At 43.4% G+C, this 15,468-nt stretch overlaps 1 protein-coding gene across 1 annotated transcript in view; it reads left to right on the top strand.

The window, feature by feature from the left end:
• Window positions 1–576: 576 nt before the first annotated feature.
• Window positions 577–15,468, top strand: part of LOC311148369 (integrin alpha-5-like) — a gene marked incomplete at its 5' end in the record, with an annotated part of 59,521 nt that continues 44,629 nt past the window's right edge. Inside the window, one exon of the mRNA XM_084185319.1 lies at window positions 577–773. Within this exon, the coding sequence (XP_084041445.1) occupies window positions 577–773 (197 nt within the window). The remainder of the gene's footprint in view (window positions 774–15,468) is intronic.

Consider the following 15,468-nt stretch of genomic DNA (forward strand, 5'->3'; position numbering starts at 1 on the left):
GTAGAAAAGGTTGCAGAGAGACAACCATGTCATGTTTATCAGGCAGATAGACCTAAGTCCTCTCCCCATTCTAAATGATTGAATGTAAATGGTGGCTGCACGCCATGGAGAGGATAAAATCATCAGAATACGCAGTTCGGGAAGATTTCTCCAGACAGTTCGAGAAGATTTCTCCAGACAGTTCGGGAAGATTTCAGTATCATACAGATGACTCAGTTCTGAGTGTAGCCCACTCTAGATAGACATTACAATTTGGTCTTCTGTCTGTGTTTTTGTGAATTAAGAGCCCCACCTCTTCAAAAGTTGGTCACGAGTCGAGGAACTCCCTCCTTTCAATATCCCCTCAATTAGGATAGAGGAGCGAGCGTAGCGAGGGAGAGCGATCTGAGGGAAGAAGTTGACTGAGCATTTAGGAGAGATACAGCGAGTTTGAGTTTCAAGGCATGCAGTTTAGAGAAATAGAACAACCACGAAATAGAACAACCACTCCACAAGCTCTACTGATCTAAAAACACAAGAGCAACTCAGGTGTTGATTACAACAAATAACATCTTAGTGGATTAATTGAGAAATAGAATGTGTTCCAATAGATACCGTTCGAAGATACCGGGAAAAGTTAACTACCCATTATTCTGCATTGGGGTTTGTCTAATAATTCTGCTACGGTTGTGTGCTGCATTCAACTTGGATGTGGAGAACCCCGCTGTCTACAGCGGACCTAATGGGAGCTACTTTGGATATTCCGTGGAATTTTACTTGACCAATTCTTCAAGGTGAGTTTTATTTTAATTGAATTTAAATCCTGGAAGTCATTTAGCAAGTTACTACGAACAAGGTGAGGCAAATTAGGCAGTTGTCGGTAATTTTTTATTATATGCTCCAAGTGGCAAATATTGGCCAAGGAGTTTAGAGGGTTTATTCACGAGTTACCGTGAGTATCAACCGAATCTTTTGGCATAGCATACATTTAATAAATCAGCTATTACATCAGGTAAATGCACATATGGAATTAGATTTTGGTTTTGGTTACAAATCCATCCATCGTTCTTGCACGCGCACAATGCACTGGAAAAAGGTTACCCTCATAAAATGACTTGATCAGTGACCACTCTATGGTAGAATGGACAGTGCCACCCACCATACCAAACGTAATCTTTCCTATTGGAAAAAGTGTTTCAGTCATTTGTGTGTTGGCCATATTATTTCCTTTATGTCGGTGGTAGTAAAGAACATCTTAATTGTAACAACAATATATTGCTAAGATTTACTCGTTATCATACCTCATTGAGACTTCGGCTTTTACGCACACAGCGCGCGCACGTGTAATTTTTTAATATATATATTTTTCATACTGACCCCCATGGGAATCAAACCCACAACCCTGGCGTTGCAAACGACTACCAACTGAGCTACATCCCTGCCAGCCATTCCCTCCCCTACCCGGGACGACGCTGGGACAATTGTGCGCCGCCCCATGGGTCTCCCGGTCGCGGCCGGCTACGACAGAGCCTAGATTCGAACCAGGATCTCTAGTGGCACAGCTAGCACTGAGATGCTGTGCCTTAGACCACTGCCACTCGGGAGACTTCCCTTTTAGTTCATCTCAGCGACTCAAAATCACTGTGTTGAATGGACACCCGTGTCAGCCCCTTTACCAATGGGCAGGTAAAACTGAACAATTTGTTTAACAGGCCAATTTTCCTCTCTGGTGTGGGGCAGACAGTGAAAATTCTTCCACTTTTCTCTTTATAAACATCATGTAATTGAATTCAGAATATCATGGATCAAACTATTATAGTTTATTAGTAGCCTTATGTAAGCAAATTACCTCCAAAATGTGTGTTTGCCAAAACAGGAGAGCCTGGGGCCTTTAGTTGGAATGCCTGTGTCTCTATAAATTAGAAACCATAATATGATCACATATGATTTATCATATGTTATGCTGTAGAATATAGGCATACAAGATCAAGCGGTGATCAAACTCTGATTACATTTGTGCCATATTTGGAAACCCTTTTGAAATAATGGTCTTTAAACTGTAATATCATTGTCCCAAAATTTGATTTCATTCTGACCCCTTATCTCTCATTGGCTCTAAATGCCAAATGAATAACCTATTAGAAGCAGCTTTATCCTAATTCTGTTCTTTTGATGTGATCACCATCCACCTCTTCCTCCATAACAGACTTATTGGTCTGGATGAAATCCTCCTGTGCAATTTAGTGTGATGCTGCTTGGCATTATGGGAATGTGACCTCTGTGTCACAAACAAGCTGTGACTTTTATCTCTGCGTCCTGTCATGCAGTCTCCATCACATCAGTCCTGTCATGTCATTTCCATGTAAAAGGACCCATGAGCACCAACATGAAGTTCATAGGAGCATGTCAAATTGGGTGTAAAATGAAAGCTAAGACTCTATATATATTTTTTTTTAAATTAAGGCATTTATACATTTTTCAACCATTTTCCATCCTAAAAATTATGAATAAGCAAAGGCTTTGATTTCTGGTCAAACAGATGGAAAAAGGGTCTTAGAAAACATCTACCAGAAAAAGTCTTAAAAGGTATTAGAAAATGGGATCCCGAGTGGCGCAGCTGAAAGTGCTTGAGGCGTCACTACAGACCCCCTGGTTCGATTCCAGGCTATATCACAACTGGCCGTGATTGGGAGTCCCATAGGGCGGCGCACAATTGGCCCAGCGTCGTCCGGGTTTGGCCGGTGTAGGCCGTCATTGTAAATAAGAATTTGTTCTTAACTGACCTGCCTAGTTAAATAAAATAAAACATCAAAACACAATGTTGAAGTAAAGACCTCTGCCAACTAATATCAACACTTATATATTTAGTTTCAGAGAAAATGTTCTGCCTTCTAAGTTTAAGAGAAACATTGCCTTGTGCCTTGAAATTCTGTAACCAAAAACCCACATATCTTTAAGATATTTTCTAAATTCTCTCCCTCACTAGGGAGGATAATGAAAGTTCACAGAAGTAACAAGTAAAGGTAGACCTATCAATTAAAGTGTTTTTACTGATCTTAATTTTTTAAAATCAATTATTAAGTGATTAAAACTTGAAATTCCGTTACCAAATCGGTAACGGAATGTCAGAAAAAAATTGGTAACAACATTTTTGCAATTGAATTGGCTACAATAGGAAAGCATAGTAGTCACAAACCACAGTTGGGTTCCCAAGTTTGGAAAGCACAGTACAGTACAACACAATACAGTAGAGTACAGTAAAGAAAAATATAGTATAGTTCAGTACAGTGGAGTTCATTACAGTAAAGAAAGTAGAGTTCAGTACAGTACACAGTAGAGCACACTACAGTCGAGTACACTATAATGTACTCTAGTGTACTGAACTATACTCTACTTTACTGTACTATACGGTACTGAACTGTTATGTACTGTACTGTACTCTACAGAGCTCTAATGTGCTGACTTTGATGTCCAAACTTGTGAAACATAGACGTCTATGGTTGGTTCAGACCAACCAGATTTGGTCTTGTTTTGGGGCAGAGCTCATTAAAATAATAGCCACTGTGTAGAATAATACCCAAATATGCAAAGGAGAATATTGCATATGTATACCTTTGTATACATATTTAGGATACATCACCATCAGGAGAATGACATTGATATCCATAATTATTATGCATTTCTGTGTAGTACATATTTTTTTTACATTTTTACATTTTAGTCATTTAGCAGACGCTCTTATCCAGAGCGACTTACAGTTAGTGAGTGCATACATTATTTTATTTTTCATACTGGCCACCCGTGGGAATTGAATCCACAACCCTGGCGTTGCAAACGCCATGCTCTACCAACTGAGCTACATCCCTGCCGGCCATCCCTCCCCTACCCTGGACGACGCAGGGCCAATTATGCGCCGCCCCATGGGTCTCCCGGTCGCGGCCAGCTACGACAGAGCCTGGATTCGAACCAGGATCTCTAGTGGCACAGCTAGCACTGCGATATCAGGGACCCATATTGCAATTCCTTTACCGCAATTCCGTTACCGGGTGTCAATGTGTCATATCATAGCTAACACCCCATTCTTTCTGCAGACATCGTTGAATCTTCATTCTGAGCAGATATTTTAGAGTTTTTAGAAAACGTTGCCACATTAAAAACAGGGAGATTTTACAAAATTGTTACCGAACTTTGCATCTGCACAGTTCTTCCAGTAAATGTGTTTTTGTAAAAGGTGCTGTGTAAGTTGTTAAAAGTAGTCCTTGTGCATAGAGTTGTATGCTTTTGTTAAACTTCTGTTAAACTTTTGTTAAACTTTAAAGTCTCAGCGTAATTCTGTTACTGTGAATTGGCGGTCTATAGTTCTGCTGAGATCACTAATTAAAGACATGCTCCGGAACTTTGGCGACTACTAAGTGTTTTTGAAACCTCCTGCGTTGGGCTGGATGTATCAATGTGTAGTTCATACATGCATAATCTATGAGCAGAATTACTGTCTTACCTCAATTAGCCACGAAATCCCTAGTTTGAAAGCAGCTGTTTTTCTGGAAGCTGTGCTGTGCCATTTTCCCTACATTTTCCCCCATGTGGGCCAACCCCTAGCAATTCGAGTTCTAACCAATGAGCTTCAGCCCCTCGCCTTTTGAGTGACAGCTAGTAAGATGCACACACAGCTGAGTGAGAGTGAGAGCAATGATGTGGTGCATATATCTGCACATATGTGATGTAGTAGGCAATTTTCTGGGACCACATTTGACTTGTGAGCGCTACTTTCAGAGATACTGGCTAAAAAGTATACAAAAGTACCGGAGAATCTCTTTAAGAAGAGTTTAAAACTTAGTCCATGTCACACTTATTGCAGGTACTTACAGACAACTGGAGCAGCACAGCCGAAATGTGGTAAGGGTAGATTGATAGATAGTCTGAAGACAGACATAGTTGATGATGGAAGGCACCCAGACGGTCACTGCTGTCCAGGGGCTGTTAGTGTCAGAACACCACCACTCATCAGTATGCAGTGTCAGCGAATCAGCCTGGACCTAGCTATCTGCCCTGTAATTGCAATAATCATTAACCAAAGTGATGGTAGCCTGGGCTGCCGGGGACAGACACAGTCAGATGTCCTGGCTGACTGTGTTTGTGTCTGTCTGCCCAGCACTGTCTCGCCTGCCAGAGCCACCTAGGGGTTTAGGAGAGGGGCTTTGTGCCGAGTGGGTCGCCAGTGACTCCAGTTTCCCAGTGTTTCTCCTCCCCACTTCCCTAGTTCTCTTGACTCCAGTTTCCCAGTGTTTCTCCTCCCCACTTCCCTAGTTCTCTTGACTCCAGTTTCCCAGTGTTTCTCCTCCCCACTTCCCTAGTTCTCTTGACTCCAGTTTCCCAGTGTTTCTCCTCCCCACTTCCCTAGTTCTCTTGACTCCAGTTTCCCAGTGTTTCTCCTCCCCACTTTCCCTAGTTCTCTTGACTCCAGTTTCCCAGTGTTTCTCCTCCCCACTTCCCTAGTTCTCTTGACTCCAGTTCAGACACAGACAGGCCCCCCCCCCTCTCTCACACCTTCAAGGGGCTGCTGGCTGCTGCCATTGGTCTATATTTTCCTGGCAAGCAGGGGCTCTAGGTTTAGCAAAGCTGTATGATTTAGGACGTGATGCTAGCAGACACTGAGTCAGAGGAGAGTGTGTTAAAGCCCATCTACCTCCTCTACCTCCTTCCACCTTCCTCCCCCTCTTCTGGTCTGATGTCATTCTGCAGGGTCTTTAACCCCTGTCTGCCCAGGCCCCTTCCGTCTCATGTATGTAGTGTGAAGTCACAGCAACAGTATGAACAGCAGTCATCTCTCCCGTCGATGACTTCATCTTAACTTTTAACAGCTGAGACATCATGGTAAGGGGAGGAGAGAAGAGACAATGGGTTTAAGATTCTAGAACATGTGTACTGTGTTCTAGAAGATGGATGCTGCATGAGGTGACACTGCATTTAGCATCTACCACACACTCAATGTTGTACTTGTGTGTGTATATAGCCAAGTTATCATTATTCATTGTGTATTTACTCCTTGCTATCTTTTAATTTTTCAATTATTTATATATTTTTCTCTCTGCATTATTGGGATGGGCCCGTAAGTAAGCATGTAACTGTTAGTCTACACCTGTTATTTACGAAGCACGTGACAAATAAAATGTTATTTGAATGTGGATGCTGATGCTACTACCAAATATGTAGCCAAACCAAACACAGAATGAAGGCAGAGTAAAATTTAGCAACCAGTGGTCCAAATCAATCTAATTCGTCCACATTTCACATTCGTTGTTTGCGACAACTTCACACGTCAAGATCATAAACCAACAGGAAACAGACACATCAGAAACATAAAAGTTTCCAGTTATCACTCGTGTTCTTCTCAGTTATCAGACTATCGGCCACATTATGGCGACACAGGGGAGTAGGAGAGTAGCTGTAATACAGGGGTGAGGTCAGTCTGGCCGGGACGGGGAGGGTGTTCTCTCTTTCTGTCTGTGTGTGTTTTATTTTTCCGAGCCTGAACAGCAGCATAGGCCTACAGAGACACACAAAAGTAAGAAAGAGCAAGACAGAACCTTCTCACACATTCATCTCTCTCATCCTATTACACATTGACAGACTTTCAACCTTACTGATAGCATGGCTCCATAAGTGTGTATGTGTGTCTGATTCCTGTCATGCCCCCTGGCCTGGTCTAATAGAATGAAGTTAGCTAGCAGACAGCGAGGACACAAGCCATGCGCTGACACCACTGTGGTAGACCGCCTGAGGGTCTATGAACTGTGTGTGAGGGCCCTTGTCAGTTAGACACAGTCGAGACATTATGTATGGTCCTGTGTGTGTGTGTGTGTGTGTGTGTGTGTGTGGACTAGGGAGAAGTAGCGCTGTGTGTGTGTGTGTGTGTGTGTGTGTTAGTAGTCTAGAGAGAGAGAGAGGCAGCACAGTGTGGGGCCTTGTAAGGATAGGTCTGCTCCTCAACCTAACGTGATATGAATCTCAGCGAGGCCTCAGTGCCGGGCCAGATCCACCATGCTGAGAAGAAGACTGCCTAATACCTCTCCTCTCCATCCATCCAACAGCAGAAGCACATTCCTCCTTCCCTGTCTCTGTGAAATGGCTGCCGTTTTATGGACTCTTAACAAACCATACTATTTTGTGTTTTTTTTCTCAAGAGAACTAGGGAAGAGCTCTGGACATCAGAACAGCGATTACTCACCTTGAACTCGACAAATCATTTTTATTTAATGAGTCGGACGAGAGGGATTTGCTCCAGACACCCGACAGGGCCCTCATCCACATAATTCGCAGTATAATGAAAAGGAGATATCGCGGAAGGAGATCGGAGTGCCTGGTATGGAGTCGGCGACAAGTGGCTAATCTGCCTTTGCCATCGATACTATTGGCCAATTTACAATCGCTTGATAATAAAGTGGACAAACTACAAGCACGTATATCCTACCAATGGGACATTAAAAACTGTAATATCTTATGTTTCACCGAGTCGTGGCTGAACGAAGACATGAATAACATACAGCTGGCGGGTTAAACACTGTATCGGCAGGATAGAACAGCAGCCTCTGGTAAGACAAGGGGTGGCAGTCTATGTATATTTGTAAACAACAGCTGGTGCACAATATCTAAGGAAGTCTCAAGGTTTTGCTCGCCTGAGGTAGAGTATCTGATGATAAGCTGTAGACCACACTATCTACCAAGAGAGTTTTCATCTATATTCTTCGTAGCTGTCTATTTACCACCACAAACCAATGTTGGCACTAAGACCGCACTCAATGAACTGTATACGGCCATAAGCAAACAGGAAAACGCTCATCCAGAGGCGGTGCTCCTAGTGGCCGGGGACTTTAATGCAGGGAAACTTAAATCCGTTTTACCTCATTTCTACCAGCATGTTAAATGTTCAACCAGAGGGAAAAAAACTCTAGACCACCTTTGCTCCACACACAGAGACGTGTACAAAGCTCTCCCTCGCCCTCCATTTGGCAAATCTGACCATAATTCTATCCTCCTGATTCCTACTTATAAGCAAAAACTAAATCAGGAAGCACCAGTGACTCGGTCAATAAAAAAGTGGTCAGATGAAGCAGATGCTAAGAACTGTTTTTCTAGCACAGACTGGAATATGTTCCGGGATTCTTCCGTTGGCATTGAGGAGTACACCACATCAGTCACTGGCTTCATCAATAAGTGCATCGATGATGTCATCCCCACAGTGACTGTACGTACATACCCCAACCAGAAGCCATGGATTACAGGCAACATCCGCACTGAGCTAAAGGGTAGAGCTGCCGCTTTCAAGGAGCGGGACTCTAACCCGGAAGCTTATAAGAAATCCCGCTATGCCCTCCGACGAACCATCAAACAGGCAAAGCGTCAATACAGGACTAAGATCGAATCGTACTACACCGGCTCCGACGCTCGTCTGATGTGGCAGGGCTTGCAAACTATTACAGACTACAAAAGGGAAGCACAGCCGCGAGCTGCCCAGTGACACGAGACTACCAGACGAGCTAAATTACTTCTACGCTCGCTTCGAAGGCAAGTAACACTGAAACATGCACGAGAGCATCATCTGTTCCGGACGACTGTGTGATCACGCTCTCCATAGGCGATGTGAGTAAGACCTTTAAACAGGTCAACATTCACAAGGCCGCAGGGCCAGACGGATTACCAGGATGTGTACTCCTAACATGCGCTTACCAACTGGCAAGTGTATTCACTGACATTTTCAACCTCTCCCTGTCTGAGTCTGTAATACCAACATGTTTCAAGCAGACCACCATAGACCCTGTGCCCAAGAACACTAAGGTAACCTGCCTAAATGACTACCGACCCGTAGCACTCACGTCTGTAGCCATGAAGTGCTTTGAAAGGCTGGTCATGGCTCACATCAACACCATTATCCCAGAAACCCTAGACCCACTCCAATTTGCATACCGACCCAACAGATCCACAGAAGATGCAATCTCTATAGCGCTCCAAACTGCCATTTCACACCTGTACAAAAGGAACACCTATATGAGAATGCTATTCATTGACTACAGCTCAGCGTTCAACACCATAGTGCCCTCAAAGCTCATCACTAAGCTAAGGTCCCTGGGACTAAACACCTCCCTCTGTAACTGGATCCTGGACTTTCTGACGGGTAAGGGTAGGTAACAACACATCCGCCACGCTGATCCTCAAAACGGGGGCCTCTCAGGGGTGCGTGCTCAGTCCCCTCCTGTACTCCCTGTTCACTCATGACTGCATGGCCAGGGACGACTCCAACACCATCATTAAGTTTGCCGATGACACAACAGTGGTAGGCCTGATCACCGACTACGACGAGACAGCCTATAGGGAGGAGGTCAGAGACCTGGCCGTGTGGTGCCAGGACAACAACCTATCCCTCAACGTGATCAAGACAAAGGAGATGATTGTGGACTACAGGAAAAAGAAGAGGATTGAGCACGTCCCAATTCTCATCGACGGGGCTGTAGTGGAGCAGGTTGAGAGCTTCAAGTTCCTTGGTGTCCACATCACCAACAAACTAACATGGTCCAAGCACACCAAGACAGTCGTGAAGAGGGCACGACAAAACCTATTCCCCCTAAGGAGACTGAAAAGATTTGGCATGGGTCCTCAGATCCTCAAAAGGTTCTACAGCTGCACCATCGAGAGCATCCTGACTGGTTGCATCACTGCCTGGTATGGCAACTGCTCGGCCTCCGACCGCAAGGCACTACAGAAGTTAGTGCGTACGGCTCAGTACATCACTGGGGCCAAGCTTCCTGCCATCCAGGACCTCTACACCAGGCAGTGTCAGAAGAAGGCCCTAAAAATTTTCAAAGACTCTAGTCATAGACTGTTCTCTCTGCTACCGCATGGCAAGAGGTACCGGAGCGCCAAATCTAGGTCCAAGAGGCTTCTAAACATCTTCTACCCCCAAGCCATATGACTCCTGAACATCTAATCAAATGGCTACCCAGACTATTTGCATTCCCCCCCTCTTTTACGCTGCTGCTACTGTTTATTAACTATGCATAGTAACTTTAATAACTCTACTTACATGTACATATTACCTCGACTAACCGGTGCCCCCGCACATTGACTCTGTACCGGTAACCCCTGTATATAGCCTCGCTATTGTTATTTTTACTGCTGCTCTTTAATTATTTTTTACTTTTATTTCGTATTATTTTATATTGTTTTTTTTTTTTTGTATTTTTTTTTTGTTCTTTCTTAAAACTGCATTGTTGGTTGAGGGCTTGTAAGTGAGCATTTCACTGTAAGGTCTACACCTGTTGTATTAGGCGCATGTGACAAATACAATTTGATTTGATTTGATTTGGTGCCAGACAGGGATCAGGGGATAGACTGCTAAGATGTCAGAGGTCAGAATATAGATGACAGGCTGTCCACGAGGGTCTTGTCTGCCTGGACTCACCGATGTCTGCTTCATAGATTTATCAAATATGTTTCCATGCTCCTGTCCCAATAACAGCAGGCTTTCCTATCTGTCTGTCAGAGGAAGAGAATAGAAGATATATCAAGAGACCTTTTGAACTACGATGAAGTTAAATACTCAAGGAATCTGTCAGATACTCAGTGCATCACGAATTCGGTGGGCTGATCTGAATTACTGAGGATAGTTTCTGTCTGTCTTTCTGTTTGGTGTAGTTCTGTACAGATTACATTACAAGACAGTCAAAAGGAGATGTTTGGTCATGGATGCCTTAGCTGCTGCTGATGATGATAATGTTCCCCGGCCTATCCCTGCCACATGTGGTCTAGATGGGGTAGTGTTCTGGATTAGATCATGGATGGTTTGGATGTGACGTACCCAGATTTTTTAATTTTTTTAATATTTTTTTTATTTAACCTTTATTTAACCAGGTAAGCCAGTTGAGAACAAGTTCTCATTTACAACTGCGACCTGGCCAAGATAAAGCAAAGCAGTGCGATAAAAACAACAACACAGAGTTACATATGGAATAAACAAAACGTACAGTCAATAACACAATAGAAAATCTATATACAGTGTGTGCAAATGTAGTAAGTTATGGAGGTAAGGCAATAAATAGGCCATAGTGCAAAATAATTACAATTTAGTATTAACACTGGAGTGATAGATGTGCAGAAGATGATGTGCAAATAGAGATACTGGGGTGCAAATTAGCAAAACAAATAACAATGTAAATAACAATATGGGGATGAGGTAGTTGGGTGGGCTAATTACAGATGGGCTGTGTACAGGTGCAGTGATCGGTAAGCTGCTCTGACAACTGATGCTTAAAGTTAGTGAGGGAGATAAGTGTCTCCAGCGTCAGAGATTTTTGCAGTTCGTTCCAGTCATTTGCAGCAGAGAACTGGAAGGAATGGCGGCAAAGGAGGTGTTGGCTTTGGGGATGACCAGTGAGATATACCTGCTGGAGTGCATACTACGGGTGGGTGTTGCTATGGTGACCAATGAGCTAAGATAAGGCGGGGATTTGCCTAGAAGTTATTTATAGATGACCTGGAGCCAGTGGGTTTGCGACGAATATGTAGTGAGGGCCAGCCAACGAGAGCGTACAGGTCACAATGGTGGGTAGTATATGGGGCTTTGGTGACAAAACGGATGGCACTGTGATAGACTACATCCAATTTGCTGAGTAGAGTGTTGGAAGCTATTTTGTAAATGACATCGCCGAAGTCAAGGATCGGTAGGATAGTCCATTTTACGAGGGCATGTTTAGCAGCATGAGTGAAGGAGGCTTTGTTGCGAAATAGGAAGCCGATTCTAGATTTAACTTTGGATGAATGCTTAATGTGAGTCTGGAAGGAGAGTTTACGGTCTAACCAGACACTTTGGTTGAGGTCATCGTGTTCATGTTGGTCACTTTCCTGGAGTTTACCCCCTTAAATAGGGTTTCTGCAAATACAATATTGACACTGGACCCACTGGGGGCTCTGTTAGCTACTAAAACATAAATATTACCTCTGTGTCTAAACGGTCTCCCTCTCCATATATGATCAAACAGGTTTCTGGTATTGTTTTCATTGTTGCTATTCTTTTACTTTTGTGAGATTCTTATAAATCATAGTTTGTGTGAGGGGTGGACGTTGTTTAAATTGCGCATGTGTATTTGGGCTGCCAAGCTATTCTTCACTCAGGTTCTCTGCTCTGCGATTAGCTGCTTTTTATGGCCTTGTGTGTTGGACAATGGGGCTCTTTGTGGGATGGCAGAAAAAGTTTGCTGTTTTCCGTCTGAGAAGCTTTCCATGTGACTCCATGTTCTTTATTCATTTATTCACTTTTTTAAAGGCTTTTGGGTCTTTCTCTGTTCTCGCTTCAGGCCTGTGATGGGCAGGCCTGTGAGGTTGGTGTGGTCAGTCTGTAACATTAGTGTGTTGTTTGAAAGGTTAATGGGGACATGCTTAGCCTGGTGACCGGGGCCATGAAACAACCCTGTCTCAACCATTGAAGGCCTGTCTAGATGTTACTGCCCTGTTCGGTAATGGGAGGCTTAAATAAAGAAGCCTGTCTGTGTGTGTGTGTGGTCAGTCAGTGGAAAAAGGTACGTGTGTTTGGTTATGATAGGCCTAATTGGCCCTGCGGACCTCTGTGTTAGGTCTGCTGTGCCTGTGTGGTGGGGAATGCCCTCAGGACGTCACATACTCAGCAGTTGACTCGTCGATTGAGTCGCCCTGACGACACACATTTAGGTAGATTAAATCTCTACTGCCAGAAGTCCTGGCTTGTTTAACCCTATTAGGGTCAAGAAGGGACTCTATTGTGCAGATTTGGTAACGGACTCTCCTTTTAGGGAAATGGCCCTAGCCAGACCAAACATTGGAATCAAAATAGACTTGTTACCTCTTTCCAGTTTAGATTCACATCTTAAATTAAATGGAATTGACCACAATTCTGCTACTCTGGCAGTCAGTTTGCACAAGAGGGTGCTTGGGAGACAACCGAGACAATTTGTGTCCAGACAGCTGTGGCGAATGGGAGGTTATCAGAGGGATGGCTGTGACTCTCCACCGGCGGCCCCACTGTTTTTCCCTTTAGAGGTGGGAAGGACCCCCCTCAGTGGTCACTGTGGAAAGGTGTGAACTGCCTGTAGTTAGAAAATATCTCATTATGTTTATGAGGTCCGTGGGGGTGTGTGAATTAGGGGTTTGGGGATTTTTCAGGGCTGGGGGTGGGTTGCAATTTGGCATCAGAAAAATATAGAGGCTCTAACCTCAGCTCCATGTTTATGAAGAAAGAGTAGGGTGTTTTAAATGACCAACTTGCAACTTATGAAACCCTTGTTGCAGTGAAATGACACGGTTGGTGGGTTTGCTGAATGAGCTACAGTACTTCTGTGCTTCTCATTCCACTACATCACCCTAGAAAGAGCTGAGGCACAAAGATCAAAACCATACAACTAGTAAGGAACACCTACATAATACAGAGGATGATTCATTTGATATACTGAGCCCATAATCACAAATCGGTGCCTATGTACTTCTCATTTCAGTACATCACCATAGAAAGAGCTATGGCAAGATAAATTAAATCATTCAACTAGTATTCCCCCACATATTTGAATTGGGGTGATTGATTTAATATTGAGCCCATAATCACAAATCAAGTAAAGTAAACCAAACCACAGATTTATTTATGTTTCACAAAGGAACTGAGGGTATCTGAAATTATGTTCATCATTCACTACTCTAGATTATAGCCATGAAATACATTAAAATAAATTGCAAACCCCATCACATTTATAATGTATCTCCCAAATCACAATGTGCAATGTTAGAGTAGTGGCACTGTATCCAATATAAATATAATTACTAGAAGGGACGTCCCCATTCGAGTCAATGAGGCCATGGAATGCAATTCTATTCCTATGCTGTAACCTGCACATGTATTCACCAGTGCTGCTTTCTCCCTGTCCCTTTTAGCATGTGTGGCACAAATACAATGCAAGTCAATGGTACCTATTTTAGCATTTTCACGCTTCATATCCAAATCATCTAAAGTTAGACAACACATTATTATATAGATTTGGACATGAAGCTTGAAAATGCTAATATAGGTACCATTGACTTGCATTGGATTTGTGACACATACTATAAATAGTTAGCATTTGAAACAGTGGCCAGGTAAACGAAACCAAAGCATGGGTTGCTGTCATACTTGGTCTATAGACTGCTTAAAAAATAATATCCTAATAGCAGGAACAGCACCATCTAGTGGTCAGAACCTTGTAATTTCAGGCTGTATTCAATTACTAATTTCTCTGAACGGGGGAAAAAAACATCACCAAATTCACTGAGAATACATTACATAGGATAAATGAACAAATCTGAGCCGCAGCTCCATAGTACTTGTCAAACATAGAGAACTGATACAATACAGTGGGGAAAAAAAGTATTTAGTCAGCCACCAATTGTGCAAGTTCTCCCACTTAAAAAGATGAGAGAGGCCTGTAATTTTCATCATAGGTACACGTGAACTATGACAGACAAATTGAGATTTTTTTTCCAGAAAATCACATTGTAGGATTTTTCATGAATTTATTTGCAAATTATGGTGGAAAATAAGTATTTGGTCAATAACAAAAGTTTCTCAATACTTTTTTATATACCCTTTGTTGGCAATGACACAGGTCAAACGTTTTCTGTAAGTCTTCACAAGGTTTTCACACACTGTTGCTGGTATTTTGGCCCATTCCTCCATGCAGATCTCCTCTAGAGCAGTGATGTTTTGGGGCTGTCGCTGGGCAACACGGACTTTCAACTCCCTCCAAAGATTTTCTATGGGGTTGAGATCTGGAGACTGGCTAGGCCACTCCAGGACCTTGAAATGCTTCTTACGAAGCCACTCCTTCGTTGCCCGGGCGGTGTGTTTGGGATCATTGTCATGCTGAAAGACCCAGCCACGTTTCATCTTCAATGCCCTTGCTGATGGAAGGAGGTTTTCACTCAAAATCTCACGATACATGGCCCCATTCATTCTTTCCTTTACACGGATCAGTCGTCCTGGTCCCTTTGCAGAAAAACAGCCCCAAAGCATGATGTTTCCACCCCGATGCTTCACAGTAGGTATGGTGTTCTTTGGATGCAACTCAGCATTCTTTGTCCTCCAAACACGACGAGTTGAGTTTTTACCAAAAAGTTCTATTTTGGTTTCATCTGACCATATGACATTCTCCCAATCCTCTTCTGGATCATCCAAATGCACTCTAGCAAACTTCAGACGGGCCTGGACATGTACTGGCTTAAGCAGGGGGACACGTCTGGCACTGCAGGATTTGAGTCCCTGGCGGCGTAGTGTGTTACTGATGGTAGGCTTTGTTACTTTGGTCCCAGCTCTCTGCAGGTCATTCACTAGGTCCCCCCGTGTGGTTCTGGGATTTTTGCTCACCGTTCTTGTGATCATTTTGACCCCACGGGGTGAGATCTTGCGTGGAGCCCCAGATCGAGGGAGATTATCAGTGGTCT

The sequence above is a fragment of the Coregonus lavaretus genome (assembly GCF_964263955.1).
Source record: "Coregonus lavaretus genome assembly, chromosome: 20".
Lineage (NCBI taxonomy): Eukaryota > Metazoa > Chordata > Actinopteri > Salmoniformes > Salmonidae > Coregonus > Coregonus lavaretus.